Raw genomic sequence first — 26174 nt, 5'->3', positions numbered from 1 at the left:
AGTAATTTTTTATCCATAGAAAGAGGGACAGAGTTGCAGAGAAAATTCAGCTTGGGTAGTATTCTCATTTTAACCAAATTGACCCTCCCAATAATTGTAAGCGGCAGATAAAGCCAACCCAACATAAGCTTGGTACACTCAGTTAAAATCGACCTAATATTCACCAGAGAGATTTGTTTCAAATTGTGAACAATCGTTAACCCTAAATACCTCATGGAGTTAGTAGTACGCCAATTTGCACTCTTCAAGTTCCAGACCATTATTTCAGTTTTATCTGGATTAATACAATAGCCTGAGATCTTCCCAAACTCCTTAGTGATATCCAACAGGATAGGCATTGTTGTCAATAAATCAGACGTAAAAATCAAAAGATCATCGGCGAACAAGGCCACTTTCTTTGCCCAACCCTTGCTTCTAAAGGGAGGAATTTTCTAATCCTGCCTAATTCTCCTAGCCAAGGGTTCTATATATGGATTCAACAACAAGGGGGAAAGGAGACAGCCCTGTCGAGTACCCCTGGTAATCCAAAATGAATCTGTTAACCTACCATTAACCAACAACCTGGCCCTGCATGCCTGGTAAATAGCTCGTATAACCGGACAAAATGTCTGCCCCAAATTACTACGTTCCAAAATTCTGTACAAATATTTCCAACTAACTCTGTCGAAAGCTTTCATCACATCCACAGCTATAACAGCCAGGGGATCTTGGTATGTAGTAACTAAATCAATGGCGCCTATTAAGGTAAATGTCTGCGCATATAAAAATCTGTTCCTGATGAAACCTCTCTGGTCCGAATGAACCAAAGCACTCACCACCACCCTCAGCTTATTTGCCATTATTTTAGCAAACAACTTATAATCGCTATTCAACAAGGAGATTGGTCTATACGACTCACACTTTGAAGGGGATTTACCAGGTTTTAAAATAAACAAAATAATAGCCTCCTGCCATGAAGCTGGTAGGGAAACCCTTCCCTCATAGATCTCTGAAAATAATTGGAAGAGAACAGGTACTATAACATCCCCCAATACCTTATAAAGCTCAACCGGAATTCCATCCGGCCCAGGAGCCTTACCACTCTTGCTTTCCTTTAATGCTACTATAATTTCCCCCTGCGTAATAGATCTAGATAAATACCTCTGTTTCTTTTCGAGGAAGCGTGGGGCAAGGTGGTCTCTATCCAACCATTCATCGATCATCCCTTCATTCACCCCCCCCTTTATCGCTATAAAGTCTTCAACAAAATTTGTAAAAGATTCCTCCTATAGCCTCGGGAGAAGATACGCACGCCCCTGACTGCCCGTCCACCAATTCTTTAACCATATTGCGTGGCTGGGCATTTTTACACTTCCAAGGCAAAACCTTTCCCATATTCTCTCCATGTTCAAAGTAACTTTGTTCCCTTGCCTCATATCACTTCGCAATTTTTACTTGTAAGTCTGACTCCAGCTGTAATTTTAGCTGGGAGATTCTGTTCCTCAAATACACCTCATCTCCGCCCATATCATAGAGTAGTAGATACCGCAATTTGCTGTTCTAAGTTTTTTACTTCCTCCCTATCCATCTTATTCCTATAATTCGCTAGGCTTATAATTCTTCCTCTCATAACTGCTTTAAAAGTATCCCATACGACCCCAGTAGATGCTGAGCCTAAATTCAACCTAAAGAAGTCCTCAGCCTCTTTATGGAGAGCACAAATTATTTCTTCCTCAAGTAAGAGGGATCGATCAAGAGTCCATCTCACCCCACATACCCCATGGGGACAACGAAGTTTTAACATCACCGCTGCATGGTCTGATAAATGTGCAGGTAAGTAAGCTATGATCTCCACCAAATCACAAATAGTATTATCCACTAGGAAATAAGCAATTTGTGAAGCATGCCCATATTTCCGATTATGAAATGAGAATTCCTGCCTTTGCCCTGCTCTCACACTCCACAAGTCACACAGCCCAAAGTCCTTCATCATTAGCTTTAAATACTGCTGGGACTTAGAAGTGCCGACCGACCTAGATTTCGCTGACCTAGCCAACCTATTATCTAAAATCACATTAAAGTCCCCAACCATAATTACTGGATCAGAAAAATTCAAAAGATGTGAAAAGACCTCCCTAAGGGGCTCAAGATCATCACAATTAGGACCATAATATCCTACCAAAGTAAATGCCCTACTACCGAGCTGCAACCTGAGTATAATCCATCTCCCTAATTTGTCTGTTAATGCCTTGGATAGGGTCGCATTAAACTGTCGCTTCACCAAAATTGCCACTCCCTTTGTGTTAAAGTTGTGCTCAGTAGTTACAAAATCCCCTATCCAATGTTGTGTTCTAAATAGATTCACAATCTCTTCTTTAGTTAAGTGCGTTTCCTGTAAAAGTAGAATATGGGCTGATGAATCCTTCAGAAACTACAAGATTCTTCTTGTTCTAGCTTTCATACGTAACCCATTAACATTCTATGACATCAGTTGTACTACGCTATTCCCATCTCCTTGGACCCCCTGAATGTTATCCAGACAAAAATAAATCTGAGATGTATGAGGATATATATATTTTTTTCCCCACATGCTTCCTCCTTTGTGCAACCCCAAACTCCCCTATCGTGTCCCTACCTACCCTCCCTGGGGGAACCCCTACCCTTATCTCTTGGCCCATTGGCCCAGTTTTAGAGCGCCATGAGCTCCCCTTACTTTTCTTAAACCATATTCCCCTTTTTTATCGCATCTATCAAATCATCCGCTGCAACGGGATCCCTGATATTATACATTTTGTTATTCATCATCACACGCAAATTTGCTGGAAACCTCAGTCGCACTTCGGCTCCTAGCTTTTTAAATTCCTCCAGGCATTTGCCTAGTTCCCATTGCCTGTTCAGAGTCGCCATAGAGAGGTCAGACCTAATCTAAAATTTTGTTTCGTCACTATCTAGTGATCCAAGCTCCAAGGCTTTTGTAAAAATTTCCTCTTTCAGAAGATACGTTTTAAAATTCACCAGAATTCTTTGTGGTTTCTTAACATTTGGATTCCTCCTAGAAGGGTCCCGATGGACTCTCTGAATATCGTTAAGGATTTCAGCCTCGGATACGTCAAGTGGAACTGCCTTATTAATAAGAGTGGCTATATACTGTTTTAGGTCGGACCCTTCCATACCCTCTGGAATATTCAAAATTCTCAGGTTATTCCTTCTAGAATTATTTTCTAGGATTTTCATTTTGTCTTGAAAGTCCCGCTCCGCACTTTTCAGCAATTGGATCTCCTCCTTATTCCTCAACATTCTCACTCAGAGTCTTGACTCCAACAAGTCTATTTTTTTCCTCGAGTGACTCACAGGCTGACCTTATTTCAGCCTTCTTTCCCTCTCAGATCGCAAAGCCTTTTTTTTATACTGTCAACTTCCCGTTAGTGTACCACAGGGATACAGTGAGTTTTCTCCTACGGCAATTAGGTCCTCAGTACATATAAATAGTGGCTATTCCAGGTAACAATGCCACTTGCATTTTGAAGGTCTTGTATTCAAATTGGGGATAAGCTATGACCAATGTTACTTGTTGTTCTGATTCATATATACAAAAAGATCATTAAAGCCATTGGCATTAGAGTATGAACTGAACAGCTGCTCCAAGTGGGCTAAACCTATGGGCAGTAGTCACAGTCTTACCTAATGCTCCTTGTCAAAGGCAGGGCTAACTATTTAGTAGCAGCTGTCAGTGAGAGGTTTTGGAAATATGAAGCAGACCGGCATTATTGGCACTATAGGGAACAACCTGCACAGTACCAAACATGCCGCTGAGCAAGGTCAGACTCATGCAGATGAAGCCAGAGTGCGACATGCAACAAAGTTAGCTCCCACTGTTCTTAGGCTTAGTAGAAGGCTCATCAGACATCTTTAGTGTGATATCTGAAAAGGTCTCTTCTGCACTACACCAGCAAAGAAGAACGAGAGCTGAGCTTTTCAGGCTGCGCTTCCTTCATATCCGCACATGATCAGTGTACAAATTAAAGGGCTATTAAACAGGAGGATGGGAGAGGCACACGTGGCACCAAATTAAACTTGTGATGAGGAGAAGATTGTTCCTGTTAGTGTTTTCTATGTTACTGGCCATTGAATGTGATAAAGAGTATTGTCACTCAAGATGGCCGAGATTCGGGCAGCTGTTAGCAGACTCATGGATATACTACATTGACTACCCCTGTGCTGAGTGACTGAATTACAGGAAAAATTTGAGTGTGTGATACAAGTGGGTGCTAAAAGATCATTAAATCTATATAACAGTGTCTGTTATAAATACCCTTTTGTACGTCAAAACTATATTTTAGATTGAAACTGTTTTATTAGAATATTTCAATAGCATAAACAAATAGCTCCACAGTGGGAATACTCACTGATCATTGTGCCCCCCCCTTCTCCCATGAAACCATTTCGACCTCTTCCTCCCCTACGTATGGGATTCCATTAAATATTGTAGGAAAAACAATTTTTCATAAAGGTGAGATGGTGCATGTGTATCCTTTCATGCTGAACACCACTCAGACACAACCTTTGGAAATCAACAAGCAGTATAAAATCAATAAATACGTGCAGTTCATACCTTCTTCTTTCTCCCATTCTACACAGCGATTGGCTAGAACTTGGAAAGCGGCCCATGCCATAGTTGCAACTTTCTGTTTTTTGGTTTGTTTTTCATTTGAGCTGGATTCTATCTGGCTGCTCAAACTGCACAGCCTATCCATTAGTTGAACAAGACCACTTCGAACTAAGCACTTCTCTTCACTCCTATTTACAGGAAGATACAATACCACAATGATTTCCAGGGAAACAAAAGGGGCATTTAATAAACTAAATGAACAAGTTACTTACCTTTGGTAACAAATTATCTGGTAGAGACTCTAACTAGCTGCAGATTCCTTACGTTAGAATTCCCTGGCGTCAGCTTTGAATACGGAGTTTTTCTGCTAAGCTGTACCCTGCATGCACCGTCAGGTGGTGTTGTTCTGATCCACGTGAGGCGTCCGGCTCCGTGTGGCGTCGTCAGTGTCATTGGAGCTGTCTGTGATGTCACTGTCTTCTATATAGGCACCTCCCTGGCGCGCATACTTCAGTTCTTTTCCACAACTTCCCACGCCAGAAGCGCAGAGTCATGGAAGAACCAAGTTTTTCTGATTGTCTGTGCAAAATGACATGCCCTGGAAAAAGGGTAAGAATCTGAAAATACATAGTATATATCCACAGAGCGGGGAGGCATAGGTGGGGGTAAGGAATCTTCAGCAAGATAGAGTCTCTATCAGATAATTTGTTACCAAAAGTAAGTAACTTGTTCATCTGATAGAGACTTCTAGCTGCAGATTCCTTACCTTAGAATAGATACCCAAGCCAAAGCCTCCAGGCGGTGGGCTGCGGACATATACTTTGTACAAGAAAGTCCCGTAGGACCAAGCGAGCAAAATGCCCATCTCTCTTCACCTGGCTATCCAGGCAGTAATGCCTTGCGAACATGTGCAAGGAAGCCCACGGTGCCACTTGGCAGATGTCTAGGACCAGCAAGCCCCAAGCTAATGCTGTGGTAGCAGTTTTCCCCCTTGTAGAGTGAGCTCTCCATCCCTCAGGAGGCTGCTTCTTAGCCAATGTGTAGCAAATTTTAATAAAAAGAACAAGCCAGCGCGAAATGGTTTGTTTCTGAACTGCCCGACCCTTCTTTGCACCAACGTGCCCCACAAAGAGTTGGTCATCCACCCGGAACTCTTTTGTGCGGTGAAGATAGAAGAACAACGCTCTTTTTGGATCCAGCCGGTAGAGTCGCTCCTCTTCTTTAGAGGGTTGCAGTGGAGCAAAGGAGGTGGGCAGAGTAATGTTCTGACCCAGAAGGAAAGGGGTCACCACCTTGGGGAGGGTAAGAGGCACGAGTTCTGAGGACTACATCATCAGGATATAACATGAGATACAGCAGTTTTGATGTTAAAGCCTGCATCTCACTTGCTCTCTTGACAGATGTGATCATCACTAAGAAGGCTGTTTTGATAGTGAGCAGATGGAGAGGACAATTATGTAAAGGTTCAAAAGGAAAACACATAAGAAACATGAGCCCCAGATTAAGGTCTCACTGGGGCATAACAAAAGGCGTAGGTGGAAACATATGTACAAGCCCTTTTAAGAATCTCTGTACAGTTGGAGACTTAAAGACTGTTGATCAGGAATTTGAAGAAAAAAAAAAAGCTGATAAGGCAGAAAGATAGCCCTTAAGAGTCCCTAAGGAGGAACCCTGTTGGGCGAGTGTCAGAATGAAAAGAAGGATATTAGAAAGAGAAGAAGAAAGAGGGTCAATAGACCTCTCTGTACAATATAATACAAAACGCTTCCAAAGGCAGGCATAAACCGTCTTGGTACAGGGATGTCTGGCTGTCAGAATGACATTACAGTCTTTGGGGGGGAAGGTCATAAACCATCAACTGCCGCCGCTCAATCTCCATGCATGAAGCCGCAGTTCTGACAGATTCAGGTGGAGAACCTTGCCCTGCTGCTGCAACAGGAGATCCTCCCGAAGAGACAACCTGATTGGAGGACTGATGCTCATTTTGGCGTACAGGAGGCCTGAACTCCAATCGCGACTAAAAGTGTCGCCTAGTGATAGCCACGCCTTGGAAACTCCAAAATGCAATACTGCTGACATTGTGCGTTCTCTTCGGAGGCAAACAGTTCTAACCAAGGCTCTCCCCACTGCTGAAAGAGTCCTTGTGCCACCTCTGAATGGAGACACCATTTGTGATCCGCTAAGCATCACCAGCTGAGTTCGTCCACTCTGGCGTTCAGAGAGCATGCCAGGTGCTGAACCACCAGGGTTATGCACTGGTGTTCCAGTCACATCCAGAGACGTAGTGCCTCTTGACAAAGGGTCCACAACCCCACACCACCCTGCTTGTTGCAGTACCACATTGCGGTAGTGTTGTTCGTGAACACCTGCACTATCTTCCCTTCCACAATAGGAAGAAATGCCTTTAATGCTAGCCAGATCGCCCAGAGCTCCAATAAGTTGAAATGGAGCCCGGACTCCGCCGGAGACCAGAGGCCCCTGATCTTTGCCTCTCCCAGATTGCCGCTCCATCCCAGAAGTGACGCATCTGTCACTGTTGTAAGATCTGGTTGAGGAAGGGAGAGAAGTCTGCCTTTGACCCAATCGCAGTTCACTAACCACACCTGCAGATGCTTTGCAGTTCCCTCCGAGATCTGAACCATGTCGGTACGATTTCCCTGATGCTGTGCCCACTGGAACTACAGGTCCCCCTGAAGAGCCATCATATGCCATCTGGCATGATTGATTTATAGGTTGCAGGAGGCCCCGAGTCCCAACAGCCTCAGAGTCTGTCTCACCGAAATCCAGGATAGAGGCCGAAACATCGGTATCATAACCTGAATATCCTGGACTCGCTGCTTGGGAGGATAAACCCGAAACTGCACTGTATCCAGAACAGCCCCAATGAAAGGGAGCTTCTGAAAGGGAGTCAGATGCGACTTCTGCACATTGATAGTGAACCCCAGCGAATGCAGGAGGTCCGCCGTAGTCGGAAGGTGGGTGATGAGGGCGTGGGGCGTCGGAGCCTTCAACAGCCAGTCATCGAAGTAGGGGAAGACTGAAATCCCTAGCCTGCGCAGATGTGCTGCCTTCACCTTGGTGAACACCCTTGGGGCACTGGTAAGTCCAAAAGGGAGCACGGTAAACTGAAAGCGCTCATGACCCACCTTGAACTGCAAGTAACAACTGTGGGAGGGCAAGATGGGGATGTGAAAATACGCATCCTGCAAGTCCAGCGCTACCATTCAGTCTCCTTGGTCTAGGGCAGACAAGACCTGAGCAAGAGTGAGCATCTTGAATTTCTCCTTTTTGAGGAAGAGATTGATGTCCCTTAAATCCAAGATAGGGTGAAGGCCTTTGTTCTTTTTTGTAATCAGAAAGTAGCGGGAATAACAACCACTGCCTAGTTCTGATATCTGGACCCTTTCTATGGCTCCCTTGACCAAGAGAGCCGTAACTTCCTTGCGTTGTAAGACCAAATGATTCTCCATCGGCCGTTCTTTTATCGGAATGATACAGGGAGGGAACGACTGGAAGGGGAGGGAGTAGCCCTTCTGTATGATCTGCAAGATGATCTTTAAGATCCCATGTTATGGACCGCCAGTGACGGAGATGAAATTATAGGACGGCTTGGGGGCTGCGGAAGAGAGGGGCTGGGTGGTGGCCGACCTCTGGCTAGACCCTCTGGGTCTGACAGTACCATGACCTCGTCCTCGCCCGGGATGCTGTGAAGCCGGAGGACTGTGGCTAACCTGTGGTGGGCGTGGTACCGCACCCCTTCCAAAGCCTCGAAAGGGGTGATAGGCAGACTGCTGGCGATCTAGCGTTGAGAGGCCCAAGGATCTGGCTGTAGCTCGAGAATCCTTGAACCTCTCAAGCGGAGGGTCTGCCTTCTCACCAAAAACGCGAGTGTCATCAAAAGGCATGTCCATTAAGTTCGACTGGACATCCCCCGAAAAGCCAGTAACACGTAGCCAGGCATGGCGTTGGAGGGCCATAGTCGATTAAATTGCTCTGCCCAGCGAGACGGTCGTGTCCAAGCCACACCGGATGGTAAACCTGGCTGCATCTCTCCCATCCTTCACCACTTGGGTGAAAGTGTCCTGAATGCCCTCTGGGACCCGGGCAACACTTGTGCCAACTTATCCCATAAAGTATGGGGAAAACGGCTCAATAGGCAAGAGGTGTTTACCTACCTCAATGCCTGGCTAGAGGAAGAAAACATTTTCTTTCCAAGTTGGTCCAGCCTCTTGGATTCCCTATCGGGGGCGTAAGGGAAGGAACCACGGGAAGTGGAGGCTTGGACCACCAAACTTTCTGGGATGGGGTGTTGGGTGAGGAAACTAGGGTCATTTGGAGCTGGTCTATGGCAGCGGCCGATTGCCTTATTCACAGGAGTCCCTGTGCTGGGTTTCGACCATGTTCCCAGAAGGACATCTGTGAGGGCTTCATTGAAGGGTAACATCGGCTCTGATGTAGCAACACCCGGCTAAAGCACCTCCTTCAGGAGATTAGACCTGACTGGTACCGTAGGAAAGTCTAGGTCCAAGACCTCAGCTTCCCTACGCACCACCATGGCATAAGATGCCCCCTCCTCCGTAGCCACAGCAGGAGGAGAGAGCATGCCAGTATCTGGAGAAGTATCTAGTCTACTGGCTTCCGCTAGATCCTCATACCAGTCCTGTTCATGCTCCAATCCATATTCTAAAGGGACCTCAGACCCCTTCCACTCCTCTCTTGTGCCTGGCTGTTCTGAATAAGCTTCAGGCACAGATCTGGGCCTAATCGGCGCCGTCCAAGTCGGAATTGGTGTCATACGGCGTTGTTCCGCCTCTGGATCATCCAGAATGAGTATGGGGCTACCACTATCAGTGGGCGCCAGTGGTGGAAGGAGTGTCAACGTTGGGCCCGGCACCGGAGGAGGTTGACTGTGAGAACCCAGCGCTGGTCCAGATCCACTATCAGATCCAGGGATCCCCAACGGCGCAAAGGATGAAGCCACGGGCGCTGAATCCGATGGGGCCCCTGCTGACCCCTCAGGACGCGTAGACCCACCCGAATGTGCAGCCCGATCAAAAACAAGGGGCATAACTTCGTAAAATTCTTTCATTTGAGCAGGGTTGCTCTGGTTCCCGGAAAGGGGAGTAGAAGCCGAGTCAACCCTGGCGAAGGCTCTGTGGAGCCGCGTTCCGAGCGTCAATGTTACTTAGATGCCTTGTCGGCCGACGGGCTTGGCGAAGTCAAAGTCCGGTTGGACTTCTTTTTGTGCCTCTCACCTGAATGCCCTAAGACCTCAAATGCAAGGAAGATCACTTGGGGCTCCTGGAGCGGTACCGTGACCACCTCCTCCTAGAGCAGGACCGTGACCTCCTCGGAGTCATGCTAACCGAAGACAGCTGCCGGGCCGCTAGAAGTTTGAGAGATCTCTGTCTCAAAGTCTTTGGAGCCATGGCCTGACAGTCGGAACACGACTTCGATTCGAGGCATCAGAGACAAACCTGGTGTGGATCAGTGACTGACATGGTGCGATGACACGCACCACACGGTTTAAATCCAGTCTTTCTTGAAGTCATTTCACAGACAACTGAAAAGAATCCTCAACAAAGTCGTCGAAAAAAGGGTAGCTCTATCTGGACCTGCGCTTAACCGGCGCAGAAGAAAAATAACTGATGTACGTGCGCCGGAGTGGTGCCTATATAGACCATGACGTCACAGATGGCTCCAATGACACTGACGATGCCACGCGGAGCCGGACAACGCACGCGGATCCGAACGATGCCACCCGACGGTGCGCGCAGGGTACTGCTCAGCAGAAAAATTCTGGATTCGAAGCTGGCGCCATGGGATTCTAAGGTAAGGAATCTGCAGCTAGACGTCTCTATCAGATACAATATTATGTTGATGCAATTCTCTGAAAACAGATTTAAATGCCTTCTTCCCTTCCAATTTAACAGTACATTTATAATCACAAATGTAAATTACTTAAAGATTGAGCATCAAACCACTGTCTTGACGTGCTTGAGTGGGACACCAGAATAGTAGACTGTGCTTTTATTGTTTGGCACAATGCAGAATACTGTAACACAGCTAAGAGATATATGTGGGGCAATAGGTGAACATCTCACCTAATATTCATCAACAAAGAGAGATTGTGTAAAATTGGTGGGATGTCCCTGTGACAACATACTTATTCCGGAAAAGCAGATCAGGCACTCTTGTTACCTCTTTTGCTTTAGAAGACTCAGCGAGTCCTGTAAAACCTGAGATGACAATTGCACAACTGTTCAAAAACATCCAATAATGCTCTTTTAATGAAGTCACATGCAAAGCAACCTCTGAGGTTAGGGCAAGTGCAAACACACATTTTTGGTAAGGCTCCAATGCCAGCATTTACCTGAACTGGTCAGCTTATCAAGCTGATGGAGCTGGAGGGGAGGGGTAAAGAGTGGAAATAGGTCACACAGTGAGGAAGAAAGCCCATGACTACAGCAAGAGGACCCCAGCACAGTTTCAAGCACTGCTACATGCAAAGACCATTGGGGTAGGCAAAGCTGAGTCTAGACTGGTCAGGCTCCCAGGAATGACACAAGTCCTAAGACAAAAATAAGAACAAACACAGTAAGACAGAAACAGCTCACTAAGTTGTGCTCCCCCACCCCCAACGAGTGTAGTAAAAAAAGAGAATCCCACAAAGACTTACAGGGAAATGAAAAGGGCACCTAATAACCTAAATATGCTGGACACCCTCCCACTTTTCCCTGTAAGCCCATTTAAGATGGTATATACAGTACGTCTAAGAAATTATCCTGGCTCGCATACCCAACTTAAACCAACAGTGATAAAGCATCACTGGCACACAACATAGAAAATGACCGGGACTAAACTAAGATATCTATGGAAAGAGAAAAACAGACAAGAAAACACAGTTTAGTTAAAATTACTATCCAAGAAGGTGCCAATACACAGAATAATTTCTCTTTGACTCCCTGATACTTGGACAGTCCCCACATGTAAATAAGTAAAAGATTTGTAGAGCGCGCACATGCCGGAAGGCATTTTTTGCGCTAGTGGTCTAATATAAAACCAACTGAGGAACCTAATGAGAAAAAGAACATGATAAAAGCCAGGTTTTAAGCGGCTTTCTAAATCGTTTTAGGTTGGATTGAGCTCTGAGGTGATAGGGCAAAGAATTCCACAGTTTGCAAGTGGAAAAGGAGAAACTTCTGCCACACCAACGGGTCTTGGCTAAGATATGCCGAAGCCCATAATTGAGGGTGTACCAGTGAATAATCTTTTTGAAAAGTTCAGGGCCTTCCATAATAAGGTATTTTATGTTCCATGCATAAAGATCTGAAATTGACCCACTCTTTTTTTCTTTTTTTAAGACTTCGTACTAAGAAAAAACAAGATGAAGTGACCTGATTAATATGGTAAAAAAAGGAGAGTTTTCTGCCAAAGAGAACATCCAGGTTCTTGGCTTTTTATAATGGAGAAGGAAGCGGGCCAAGGTTTTGAGGCCACCAAGAGGCAGTCCAGAAGGATGCATCAGTGCAGAACAAGAATGCCTTGGTCTTGTCAGAGTTTAATTTAACCCAATTATTATGCATCAATCCGACAATTTCCTCCATGCATTTTTTAAACCGTTTGTCAACCTCCTAGATGTTACATGAAACTGAGAATACAAACTGTGTGTCGTCGGCATAGGAAAGCACATTAAAACCACAAGAGTGGATGAGGTTTGCATGGGGAAGTGACATAAATGTTGAAGTATGTGGGACTTGGTGAAGACCCCTGAGGGACCCCACATGGAAGGAAGAATGATTTGGATGTAAAGTCCCCCAGAGACACCACTTGTTCTCTGCTGATCAAAAATGAAACTAATAAGGAAAGGGCAGAGTCTGATACCAATGCACTTCAGCAGGTATATTAGGAGCAAGTGGTTGATGGTATCGAACACAGCAGATAAGTTCAAAAGAATCAGTGCTGCCTTACCAACATTATCAACTATGCCCTGAAATCAATATCCTGCTCAGGAGTTCTGGGGGATGTAGTGATACAGTACTACCCGAGATGCAGTTGAGAACACTAGGCGGGATAGGTCACTTTCAACTGACCTTCCTCCTTTGTAGTGTAATGTTGGGCTCAGTCCCATCCATTCATATATCTTCCGAGATGAAAAAATTACTCACCTTTGGTAACTATATTGCAGAATTAAGATTTGAAGGGGTAGGTCATTAAGGCCGTTTCTGAATGATAAGATGTTGTGGCTGAGACTTAGCTGCATTCTTACAGCTGGCTTGCCAGTGAATAGAGGCTTGCTTGTCAAACCCACAAAGGTTATGCTGTAGAGTCTTTGGTGTATAAGAGTGCCATCAGAAAGTGAATCTTGCATGACAGTTGTAGGGATCATTTGTCATTGCTAGGACTCACTTGTCTGTGGACTGCTTGGAGCTGCCTCAGATTAACCTGTCAATGAAGTGTAGATATGCCTGATGACCTAAACACTGAAGATGGACTGTGACTGGTGCAATACATTTTGTAAGAGTTCTTGAGGCTGATCTGTGCCCTAAATGGAAAACATTGTCTTGATAACTGGGCCCGATTTTGAATCTGAGAAATGTTCAATGTCTGTAGTGAATGGTAATATGCAAGTCCGCTTCTTGGAGATCCAGGGATCAAAACTTTTTCAATCAACAGCTGCAGCTCCTCCTACAAGCATGCCATGCAGAATTACTGCTTTCTCTGCAAGTAGTTGAGCTGGTGCAGGTCTAGAACTTGTATATGCCACTGGATTGCACTCTGTATGGCCGCTGTTGTTGAGGGCCGTAAGAGTGGCTTTACTGTGACTGACATAGGTAAAATGATATTAATGTCTTGGAACCGCCACAAATTATTTGGCCTGTGCCTTTAGCTCTCCGAAAAGGCTGCAGGTTTCAATGCTGCAAAGCTCAGAGGGATAGAACTGTAACTGTATCAGCTCTTATCTTTTCCATTGCATAATCAACATGCTTCCTAAATAAAAATTGCCCACCAAAGGGCATATCCAGTATCCTGTTTTGTTCTTCGGGTATAAAGGAGATTGCACTTAGCCAGCCTTGCCTTCCTAACACAGCCAAGCCAGTTGTCAGAATCCAGGGTAAGAGAAGTAAACTGCAGAGTTGATAATTTCCCCTTCATGTAGAATTACTTTAACTTCCTGTTTTCCTCCTTAAGATATTATGTCTGACCACATCTGTTGATCCAATCTGCCCAGTACTGCCATGAAAGTAACTGCCCTGACCTATGTGGCTGCAATAGACGAAATCCCATTTCCAAATGCATTCATCTGTCTTTCCCTGTCAGATGGATTTCATAATCTTCTCTGGGCTGTTTGCATTATTACTGAACCTGCCTTGGGGTGAAATCTAATGGTTTATGACATCTATATTACTTTTAACACACTTCTTGCTGCAGATGGTCTATAACCAGTACTCCCCTCCATTCATATCTTCTTGACTTCTTGGCTGGCTCTCTAAAGTTGTTTAGAAAGCAGTCCTTCAATCAGCTTGTTATTCGGAGGCCAAATCTTTTGGAAGCCTTCTCAGCAAATATATGAAACAATGACCATGTCATCAGGTGAAGAACCTACTGGAGGAAGATTAGGCGGTTCTGCTATCTGAATGATGCAGCAGTACATTTTGGTGGGTGGATGCAGGCTGATGCACAGATTGAAAAAAATGGCTCTGTAGGGAAATGGATGTCATAATCCACCATCATATGACAGATTATCTTAATGAGATCCATCCACACCAGGGATCTAGACCATTAATTTGAGGAAGACAATGAGGCATTCCTCACTGTCTCCCTCAAAAGGATCTTAATGACCATCAGAATCAGCACATTTATGACCACTCCTGCTCACAAAACCTGTGCTAGTTTGGGAGATAAACATGCTGTTGATCATAAAGAGGTAAACAGATGCACTCTTTTTCTCTGTCTTCCTCTGCTTGTGTTTGCAAATCATATGTATTTTCACTGTTGACAATCAACGGGCATTTGGGCAATGGTCGGTAATTGACAATTAAAGTGAAAGATATTATGACATGGAAAGGGTAGATTCAACATGAACTTGCAACATTAGAAGCCTGTGATGTTGGCTGAAACGTGACAAGTGTAGTCAAGTAGTCCCCTAGTGTTTGTCAGATATCTTTAGGCCTACATGCCACAGGCTGTAGTGAGGCATAACGCTTGCTATTGGTGTCACAATATGTAAGGCTAGCTAGCCAGGAAGCATTGTTTGGTGCATTTGTGGAGCCCCATGGAAGTGCTATCTCCAGTTTAGCCAGCAGGAGCGAAACTGCAGTAAGGCACCTAATAGACTTCAGCAGATCACCAGTGTAGCTGAGAAGGGCCGTAAGTGGGTCAGGAAGCAGAGGCCAACTAACAATAACTGACAACTGATCATAAACCTCACACCAAAAACAACTAAAGCTGGGACAGGTCTAAGTCATGTGTGAAAAGTCCGCAATCTGTTCACAGCATTTCCGGCAGGCGGGAGAACCACTCTGATGAATGCAGGCTTTGTCCCTAGGGGTGATATAGGCCCTCCTTAGGAATTTAAAGTGGACTAACTTGTGTCACTGGTTGATTGAAACAAATCGACTGCGCACAGCATGCCTCCCAGACGTTTTGGGGTAGGGGGCAACCCAGATCCCTTTCCCAGGATTCCCTCAGCCGAGCATCTGAGACGGGAAGAGCCTTAATACAAACTAGATAAAGTTTGGATCCCAATTGTGGCCAGAGTCTGCAGTAGTGACCAGGGTAAGTGGTACAAACTAGGCAGGAGCCAGCAGATATGTGGGGTAGCATGCACACAAAGCGCATTGTAGTTGACATAGTACGAATTGCTGCAATTGCATGGCGTCGGTAAAACGAGTGTCTGTAATACGTGAAAATATATGTGGTCATCCAGGAAGACGTCCCCAAAGGTATGAAGCTGAAAAATGCGTAATGTACACTGAACCAGCGCCTCCTGCGTAATGGGTATAGAAGGATTATTAATCAATGTCCATGCTGGGAACACAATGTGTTGCAGTGAAGCAGGCGAGACAGTTTACTCGAAGCCCAACTAGTTATATCCAGAGTTTGAATATCTCTGCAATGTAGTGGAACACCCCTGGGCAAGAGAGCGCTCAGCGGGACAGGAGCCAATAAGTCCCGCTCTGAGATGGACTAAGGAAGGCGAACATCAGGATGATACCAGCGATAACGTATACTGACATTGTGCCACTGGGTAGTCAAGCTGAAAGTGGGGATCCCAAATCTGCCCCACTCATAGGGGAGGATCAGGACCTCCCATCGAATGCCTGGGTGTCTATCCGCCCATACCAGCCGAATGATCAGGCATTGAAGTGTCGCAAAAAAAGAATTAGTAGGTGGGAGCGGAATATTCAAAAATATATAAAAGAATCGTGGGAGAACCACCATTTTAATGAGCGATATCCGGCCCAACGTAGAGAGCAGTGCTTTACCCATCTGTCAACCTGGGCAGTGAGTCTCTCCACCGCCGTTCCATAATTAAGCAGTAGCACCTGTTCCTTGTCTCTATTTATAAGAATACCTAAGTATTGTGCAGAGTTGGAGTACCAACGTAGAGAGACCTCCGTCACAGGTGGACGGGTAATGTCCATCAGCAGAAAAATCTCCGACTTGCTCCAGTTTATATGATTTCTCACCTTTTTGATTCCCCCTAAGTGCCATATCTAGATCCTGAAACTTTACAGTAAATGCTCTCGTGTGCAGACAGGTCGCACTACTGCACTCTGTGGCAGCCTTGTCCTGCCTCTGGAATAGGCAGTGTAGAGCTGTATATATGCACCACTTCTGCACAATGAAGTCAGTAAAGCATTCCGTGCCCCTAGATGCAGAGCGTCACTAACAAACTGAGAATCATGACAGTGTGCAATATCTAATATGGAATCCTATTATGATCTAAAAGCCCACTCCACAGAATTGGTAAGAGGTGGGGTAGTGAGGAATCTGTGGCTGGGTATAGTATCCACCAGAAAGAGTATTACCAAATGCAAGCAATTTACTGTTATGATGGATACTTCTAATCACATATTCCTCACATTCTGAATAGACATCAAAGCAGTACCCTTTCAAAGGTGGTCTGTATGAGGAGTGAAGTTTATATCAGAAATCCTCCAGGACAGAGACAGCAAAATCACACCACCTTCTCATCCCCAAGACCACTCCTCAAGGACCAATAGGAGAACATGATTGCCCCCCAATCCCTGATTAAAATGTACTTGGCTGTGTATTGGCCATCGAGAACGGTCTAGACAAAGGTATTTTGGAACACCACAGGGAGAGTGGGCAAAATCATGCTTGCCATATCCAAGATAGTATGAGTATCTGTCCAACAAATGAACACTATTCACAGACTGCAAAGTTGAACAAGAAGAAGAGAACATCCTCTTGCCAAGTGCAGCAATGCATCTTGACTCTTCCAGGTGGGGCAGCAGAGAAGGCATTTGCTTTCACCTCAGTGTAAGAATTATAAGACATTCTTATGTGGAGTGCTGTGACATGAGATCAGCAACTGACATCTACTTCCTGCAGGTGTGGCACAGCTTAACGCCTGTGGTCTTTGGAAGAAGACATAACCCTAGCACAGTATCAAGAAAAACTTTCTGGAGGATGATCAGGAACTGACAACATTTCGGGAGCAGAGCTTTGGATGCGTCTCAAAGGACACGGATAAAAAGGGACTGAATTCAGCGTGCAGTGGTTGCACTTACATGCAGCTCTTAGGTGCCTCTTTCAGAGGGAGGACAAGCCGCTGTGTAGTCTTACAGCCATCTGTTGATGAATGGGAGCAATGGCTTGAAAGGTTTTGGGTCCAGTTTGGCATCCAGAGGAATTCAAATGGTGAGGAATCAGAAGTGAAGGCTCGACAGTTAGAAGTATCACTCTGAATCGCTTGAAGAAGCTGATTCAATAGCATAGTGGAAAAGGACTTTGATTTAGGCCAAAATGAGCTTAAGGTTTATTGTGCAAAGATTCAACAGAAGGGGTGCCAGGATCCATCGCTGCTTTGGACCTCAATTAATTTTAAGAGGCTTGCATACTATTTACAGAGTCTAACCTAACATGTACCCAGGTCCCTTTATGGTGAGCTTGAAAGGCTTTCGAAAGAAAATAATTAATGACTTATGCATGAAGTTTATTCTATCAAAGATCTCTACCGAAACCATGAAATGCAGATTTGTAATTGATGAAAAAGGCAAACCGCCTTGTTGCAGTCACATAAATATATTGGTGGGCCTGTAAGGAGATAAATATTCAGCTGTGCTACTCTGCACTTTCTAGTTCCTGTAGTATGAACCTAGTATATGCTGAAGATAACCATTCAAGAGATCAATTGGAGGTGATTCCCGGAATCCTCCATGCCACCCTTCCTAAACAAATAATGCAGGAAAGATAATTCAATAACAGTCTGGTGCTGTGCCTGTTTGAAATTGACTAAATAATATTTCCTAGTGAGATGAGTGATAAAAAAACACAAGTTATTAATTGTTTAAAACAAGGAACTAATGAACAAACACATAATGACTAGCCACAACAATATTTATACCCACTGTGAAGAATAAATGCTCACAAAGAGTGCTGGTGCTCAAGTGATCATGCAGTGAGTAGGAAAAAAAGGCCAAAATAATATTGGTAGTACATAAATATTTGTAGCTGTTTGTTCATTCAGAAGGAACCAGTCTTTTATACTAATAAAGCAAGCATAATGACTAGTAAGCACAGTCCACTTGCCAGAAGAGCCTCAACTGCAATGCAACCTGTTTACAATGAACGGCCATCACCAGGACAATAAAAGTTTGAGGCTACAGCAGTGGTTATATGTGCCTGTGTACTACACAACGGTTAATGTGAAGACAGTAGCTTGCCAATATCTGATCTTTTGAATAACCACTTCAGGTAACAGCCATTTTGTACTAAAAGGGAGAATTAAACTCCCACTGCCAAAGCAACCCCTTTAGAATTGGCATGCAATTGGACTCAGAGATACAGGACATGAGGTGAGTATCCAAAAGGCCTCACAGAATAAAGGGCTCAAACAGTTCATGCCAAGGCAGGCAAACCTTTAGGGCCAAGGACATAGTCATATCTCAAGGATTTAATGCTCTTTTGCAGCACTTCTTCCACAAAATAACAGAAGGAATGTTGGATTTCATTGAAAGCTTGTCACAAATCCTGTGTGCTCTGTGACAACAGAGGACTGTGTAAAAGGTTTTAAATTGGGCGATTCAGTCTGCTTCAATATCACGGTCAGGAAATTTGATTGGATCAACATTATCGAGCCAATTAACAAGTGCTTGAAAAAAGCCCATTGGCTCTTGTCCTTGAAACATTCATGACTGTAAACACTGCCAACCTGTGGGCTTTCAATTTGTAATCCACAGTCATTGTTTATATTTTTCTTCCTAATCTTAACAAGGATTTCTGGCTAGTTTGCTCAAATATCTGAAAATGGTCTTCACCTTGGGTCATTCTTAGTTCTTGCAGCTGCAGAATACCACTCAACATTTTGCTCAACTGTCTTCACTTTTGTACTCTTATAGGCCCACGTAAAGCTTCCCTAGTCTCCATAACTACAGTATTCTACTGAGACAACAATAGTGACTCTCTATTTTTTCATTTCCCACAGACAATGAGGACATCTACATTATCTTCCATACTATACATTTCTAATAAAAAGTTACCAACTTATTTTGTTCTAATGCATTAAACTCCCTAACCTTCTCCAACTTTAAAGTAAATTGTACATGATCACGTAAACCAACTAATAAAAATAAATCATTAATTTCTTTCCTTTCAAGAACAAATGTCTGTATTTATCTTAGACAAAGAAAGAAAAGAATGTCATCTAAAGCAGCCTTATATTGCTTTCAAATATATGTGTTTTTCCACAGTGAGAGTGTAGTGGTTCACCCACTCATATTCTGGAGTAAGAGCTATAATAGCTTTCCATACTTCATTCTCCAAATCATCACAATGATGTACTTGTTTTACTTGTGGTAAAATTGTCTCTGGCTTGACTGTGGATGCAGTCCCATTAATATTTGGAGCTAATTACCTGCACAATGTGATCAAATGCCCAGGGATTTATAAAAGATGATCTCAAGTTTTCATTTAATGCTTGATTTTGAAAATTACTCTGCAGTTTCTGCAGAGCAGTTGAGGGCAGTTGCCTCACTATGTTAGAGTTAGGGAAGTCCTGTTTAAAAAGACACTTTATATAGCCACTTGGTAATGCACCCTCAGTTGCACTCCTACAAATGTTACAATGTCCAATATAAATTCCAATGAGTTAATATGGTTATTCAACAGAAATAATTTTTCAGGTGCACCTCACGGGTCTGAAGCTAAAAATTGATCATGGTGTTATCCCTCTTTGTTAGCGGGGGACTGACTTTATCTTGCCTCATTGAAGTGGTGGCTGACTGCGTGACCCAATGTTTGTAATGCTCTATGTCACCTTTTGTATATTGTTTCTGCATAATTAATAATCTTTCAATGTCTTCATGAGGCGTTTTTTTCTTTTCTAATAAAACTAAGCTTCACTGACCTTGCCTGACCACTGGGCTTCAAATCATTCTCTCTGGAAGAGCCAGTATGTACACAACATCTCTATTGTGGTCCTCAACTGCAAACTACCCACATTTAAAGGAGCCACCTCTCCATCACAATTAGTGGGGGCCTTCCTTCAATCTGCGCACAGACCAGTGTGCTTCCACTTTAAAGCAGACGGTGCAGGGCTGGGACCAAGCTCTGAGTAGTATGGTAAGGGCTTCATTAAATGGTAGTACTGTTTCAGTTGGGGCTTTTCCCGGCTGAAGCACCTCTGTCAAGATGTCTGTCTTGACTGCCGCTGAGGGCAGCATAAGGTTCATACATTACCACTGCAGATTAGGCCCCATCCTCCATAGCCACAGTACAGGGAGAGACCAGGTCAGTGCCTGGGGAGGTGTCCAGTCCACTGGCATTCACCAGATCCTCATACAGGTGTTCTTGGGATCTTCTAATGTCTGCTATCCTTAAGGGGCCACAGACCTCTCCCAATCATCACTCAATCCAGGCCTGTTGTTGGAATAGGGTACTGGCTCCGATTAAGGGAGTCTGCCCCAGTCAGCGTTGAAACTGGCATTGGATGACGCCCACCCATCAGACTCAGGAATACCGATGGTGGTGCTGAGGGCATCGGCACTGAAGCAGACAACTGGAAAGGTCAAGGTCGCTCAACCAGCACCACTACGGATCCATCAATGGATCCCTGAGGCCCAACTGGTGCAGAGAGCAAACCCGCCAGCAGAAGACCAGCTGGGACCCCTCCCGGACCCATGAGCCAAGTACGCTACAGTGGGGTCTGGCAATCCAAACAAGAAGTGAATGGCCTCGTAAAATTCTTTAAGTTGGGTGGGGGTTGATCCTCCTCCTGGAAATTTAGGGAAGCATGGAGACAGCCCAGGCACAGGCTCCACCACAGCGCTAGGCCTCAGGTGCCAAAACCCCACAACTCACCTATAGACTTAACCAGCTTAGTCAAAGACCTCTTCAACAACTTCTGCTTTTTGTGGGATTTAACAGACTCCCCAATGACTTGGAATGGGATGATGATCGCTGGGTACGACTTTGCAAACAATCTTAGGACCCTTCTTGCAACTGAGACCTGAAGCGTGGTAAAGTCGATTGAAGTTGAGGGGGCTTGAGGGAAAGCTACCTCAGAGCCTTAGGTTGCGTGGCACGACAATCCTCACACGTCTTGGCATCATGATCTCGCTCAAGACACCGAAGGCAAACCAAACACTGGTCCCTTGCAGACATCAGCCGATGACAAGACGCTGCATGGTTTAAAACCTGCCTTTCTGGCGGACATCCTGTACACCAGAATACAAAGTGTAAAAAAATATTCAACAAAAGGTCGAAGACGCGTCAGTCAATAAGTGACTGAGATTAGACCTCTCTGCATCTACGCTAACTGGCATGGAAGGATAAGTTACTTACCTGTAAATCCTAGTTCTCTTCCAGGGGTATCCTCATCAAAGTCATAAACATTGAATATTCCCGCCCTTGTGCGGGGACCCCGGAGCATACATCAAATACACACACAAAGTATGAAATATGCACAAAAAATATATATATAGCATTTTTAGTAGACATAACTTTCATACCAAACTCACATATACATGTGCAAAACAGCAATGCAGGCTATAATCATAAACAGGCTAAAATGCTTTATTTCTATTAAGTTTTTTTTTGTTTTTTTTATCATAATAAAAATTACAATAGAGAATAAATATCTACCCAAGCCCCCAAAACTGGGCTTAGGGAAAAAAGCAGTAGTAATCACTAGAGAAAAAAGAGAAAAAACTACATTGAAAAACAATGGAGCATTCTTAGCCAATAGGCTGCATGCAGGTTAACACAGGAGAACCATAAAAACTTTGGCACCGTGCCTTTAAGACCCTGAGCACCTCCAGTATCCCACCATGCCTCAGGGGTGAAGGAGAGGTGACAGTTGGTTCACAGTTAGGTCAGTACTTTTTTACGGTGATAACCTGCGTAACGGATTCGAAAGACAGTCTGTCCTGCACTTCTAGGAGACGTGCGTCCGGGGAGGAGGGTGGGTTGTTTATGACTTTGATGAGGATATCCCTGGAAGAGAACTAGGATTTACAGGTAAGTAACTTATCCTTCTCTTCCAGGGGATCCTCATCAATAGTCATAAACATTGAATAGATTAGCAAGCCCATCCCTAAACTCTGCGGACTGTCTAATAGAAGTGCAGGAAGAGATATGTATCATGCACATACATTTCTCAGAGAGGCCTGCCCCACTTGGGCATCTGCTCTTGCATCTGAGTCCAAACAGTAATGTCTAGTAAATGTATGTACAGACTTCCATGTAGCAGCCTTACAAATCTCAGATATTGGAACATTGTTAAGGAGGGCAGCAGTAGCCGCTTTTCCCCTTGTGGAATGCGTTTTAGGTCTACCTAGTAGTTGTTTGTTAGCCAACTGGTAAGCATTAACAATACAAGAAACTATCCATCTTGATATTGTTCGTTTAGATGCTGCCTCTCCTGTCCTCAAATGACCATAATTTACAAACAAGTGGTTGGAATGTCTAATCAGTTTTGTTTTATCCAAATAAAATTTCAACACTCCTTTCAAATCTAGGGAGTGCAACGCCTTCTCTGCCGGAGTCTCTGGATTAGGGAAGAAAGTCGGTACAGAGATAGTCTGATTGATGTGGAATTCTGACACCACCTTCGGTAGGAATGATGGGTGAGTTCGCAGAACCACTCTATTGTCGTGAAAAACAGTGTACGGTTCTTTGGAAGACAAAGCCTGAATTTCACTGACCCTCCTCGCGGAAGTAATGGCTACCAAAAAAGCCGTCTTCCACGTAAGGTGTTGCAAAGAGGCTTTGTGTATAGGTTCGAAAGGAGGGCCCATAAGTTTTGACAATACTATGTTCAGTTCCCATGGAGGAGAGGGTCTCCTAATGGGCGGAAAAACTTTTTTCAAACCTTCTAAGAAATCCTTGACTACTGGTTTCGTAAAGAAGGATTCCTGAGAAGGTGACTTACGATAGGCTGTAATGGCAGAAAAATGTACCTTAATAGATGATACCTGCAGACCGGACTTTGCCAGATGAAATAAGTACGACAATAGGACATCCTCCTGAGCCCGTATGGGATTCTGACCTTGTTGACAGCACCATATGTAGAACCTCTTCCACTTAAAAGAGTAAGAACGCCGCGTGGAAGGTCGTCTGGACTCTTTCAAGATGTTCATGCAATCCTGCGAGAGCCCTAGGTGCCCATATTGCAGGAATTCAGGAGCCATGCTGTCAAGCTCAGAGAGGGTAGGTTGGGATGCAGAACCCTGCCCTCCATCCTGCTCAGAAGATCCGGTCTGCACGGCAGCCTCCTGTGAGGTTGTTCCGATAGGTTGAGGAGATCTGTGTACCAGAATTGACGGGGCCATTGCGGTGCTATGAGAATCATTCTGGTGCTGGATCTGTAAAGTTTGTTGATCACTACTGGTATGAGGGGAATCGGTGGAAAGGCGTAGAGAAATATCCCTGACCAGTCGATCAACAGGGCATTCCCTCGAGATCCCGGACGGTAGAACCTGGATGCGAAGTCTGGACATTTCTTGTTTACTTCGTCCGCGAAGAGATCCAATTGAGGCCGACCCCATAGAGCGAAGATGTCTTCGACGACTTCGTCGTGTAGGACCCAATCGTGGGCGTCCTCTAGGTGTCTGCTCAGGAAATTTGCTTCCACGTTTTGTTGACCTGGCAGGTGAACCGCTGTAAGCGACATTCCTCTGGCCAGGAGCCAATGCCATATTGTTTGGGACTCTTGAGATAGGGGTAGGGATCTCGTTCCCCCCTGTCTGTTCAGATAATACATTGTTGTTGTATTGTCCGTTTGTATTAGGAGAGACTTCCCCTGAATCGATGGAGCAAAAGACTTGAGAGCCAGATGGACCGCTCTGAGCTCCAGTAGATTGATATGGTACTTCTTTTCGTTGTCGGACCACAGGCCCTGAGCTTGAAGGGGACCCAGATGAGCCCCCCCCCCCCCATCCCTGAAGAGATGCATCCGTTACCAGAATGTCGGATGGAATTACCTGGTGAAACGGAGCACCTACTGACAGGTGAGGTCTGAGCATCCACCATTGCAATGACTGACGTGCCGCTATTGGTAGCCGCACTCTGTCCTCCCAGCGACCTGTCCTTTGGCTCCAGTTGTTCTCCAACGCCTCTTGGAGGGGCCTCATGCGCAGCCTGGCATTTGGGACAACGAAAATGCATGATGCCATGGAGCCCAGCAGAGATGTCACCTGACGGGCCGTCGGTGCGTCAGATTTTAACAGGTCTGGACACTTCCTCTTTATTGATAATAGTCGTTCCTCCGAAGGATACACTCTTTGGAGATCTGTGTTTAGTATAGCTCCCAGGTAGTGGAGGTTCTGTGTTGGAATCAAGGTGGACTTTTGGTAGTTGACTTGAAGACCTAGAGACTCGAAAACCTTGAGCACAATGTCCCGATGGCTTCTCGCCTGATCCGGAGAGGAAGCTTTCAGTAACCAGTCGTCTAGGTATGGGTAGCCGAAGATTTTTTTTTTTGAAGATGTGCCGCTACCACTGCCACACATTTCGAGAAGACGCAGGGTCAGACTTCAGGTCGAATGGTAGCACTCTGAACTGATAGTGCTGTGAGGCTATCTGGAAGCGCAAGAATTTCCGATGCTTGGAAGCTATCAGGATGTGAAAATATGCATCCTACAGGTCGATGGAGCACATCCAGTCTCCCTGATGTAGTTGAGGGAAAATCTGGTGAAGAGCCAGCATCCTGAACTTCTGTTTTCTTATGTACTTGTTCAGCAGCCGTAAGTCCAGAATTGGTCTGAAAACGCCGTCTCTGCCTTTTTTCGTCACTAGAAAATAACGGGAGTAAACCCCCTTTCCTCTGTGCGCAAGTGGAACCTTTTCTATTGCCCTCTTTGCGCAGCAGGTTGAGATGAGATGGATTGCATTTGGCTGGTGGCAAGTGCGGTGGATGTTGTCTGAAAAGAAGAGAGTAGCCATTTTCGACAATGTTGAGCACCCATTTGTCTTTTGTGATAGAGTGCCACTCATGAAGAAAATCTGTGATACTTCCCCCCACCGGAGTGGTGTACAGTGTCGAGGGAAGCGAGATCTCATTGTTTGGCCGGCGCTTTCGGTGTGGACTGCTGAGGTCTACTTGACCCTCGTTCCCTTGTGGCCTTACGAGCCTGAAAAAGAGGGCGTCCCTGCCTTTGCTGTGGCCTCTGGGACCAGTGAGGGGTTTGAACCCTCTGCTGGAAAGGGCGCCTGTCATAAGGCCTATACCTCCGCCTGAAGTCCTTCTTCCTCTCCAGGCCTACTGCCCTCATGGTGTCCACTTCGGTCTTCATGCGTGCCATTTCGTCATCCGTATGGGTACCAAACAGCGAGTTCCCATTGAAAGGGAGATTTAAGATGCGCTGTTGAGCTTCCTGTTTTAAACCAGTCAGCCTCAGCCAGGAAGACCTTCTTGCACAGATTCCATGTGCGTACCCATGCGCATCTAAGTCTGCTCCATCTGCCGCTGATGACTTGGTTGGATACCAGACATCCCTCTTGCAGGATTTCTTGGAAGTCCTGTCTGTCTTCCCTGGGCAACTTTTCTTTGAACCTGTTGAGGGAGTCCCACAGAGAACGGTCATAACTGCCCAGGAGTGCAGAAGCGCTGGAGACCTTGATTATGGATGGCGCCGTGCCGCACATCTTTCTCCCCAGAGAGTCAAGATGCCTGCTCTCTTTGATGGTGGGACCGTGGAGGATGATGCCACCGAGTGGGTTTTTCGTGCTGCGGCCAATATTACTGAGTCCGGTGACGGATCCGTTCTTAGGAATAAAGGGTCATGTTCAGGCGCTTTATATTTTTTTTAAATCCTCGCCGGAGCAGATTTGAGGGTGGCTGGCGTCAAAAAAGTGTCCATGGTGGGCTGCAACAGACCAGGCACTAGCGGCAGTA

The 26174-nt window shown here is 45.1% G+C and overlaps 1 protein-coding gene across 5 annotated transcripts in view; it reads right to left on the bottom strand.

The window, feature by feature from the left end:
- The window catches only part of HECTD4 (HECT domain E3 ubiquitin protein ligase 4), a 1724100-nt gene that overhangs the window by 1007784 nt on the left and 690142 nt on the right, over positions 1 to 26174 (bottom strand). For all 5 annotated transcript variants that reach the window (XR_011199486.1, XM_069214810.1, XM_069214812.1 and 2 more), the window contains exon 34: positions 4592 to 4776. Coding sequence is in view for 4 of the 5 variants with exons in the window: in XM_069214810.1 (XP_069070911.1) it covers positions 4592 to 4776 (185 nt within the window). In the remaining variant the exon portion in view is untranslated. The remainder of the gene's footprint in view (positions 1 to 4591; positions 4777 to 26174) is intronic.

This window comes from Pleurodeles waltl, chromosome 11 (genome assembly GCF_031143425.1).
Source record: "Pleurodeles waltl isolate 20211129_DDA chromosome 11, aPleWal1.hap1.20221129, whole genome shotgun sequence".
Lineage (NCBI taxonomy): Eukaryota > Metazoa > Chordata > Amphibia > Caudata > Salamandridae > Pleurodeles > Pleurodeles waltl.
This window is presented reverse-complemented; position numbering and strand designations above follow the sequence as displayed.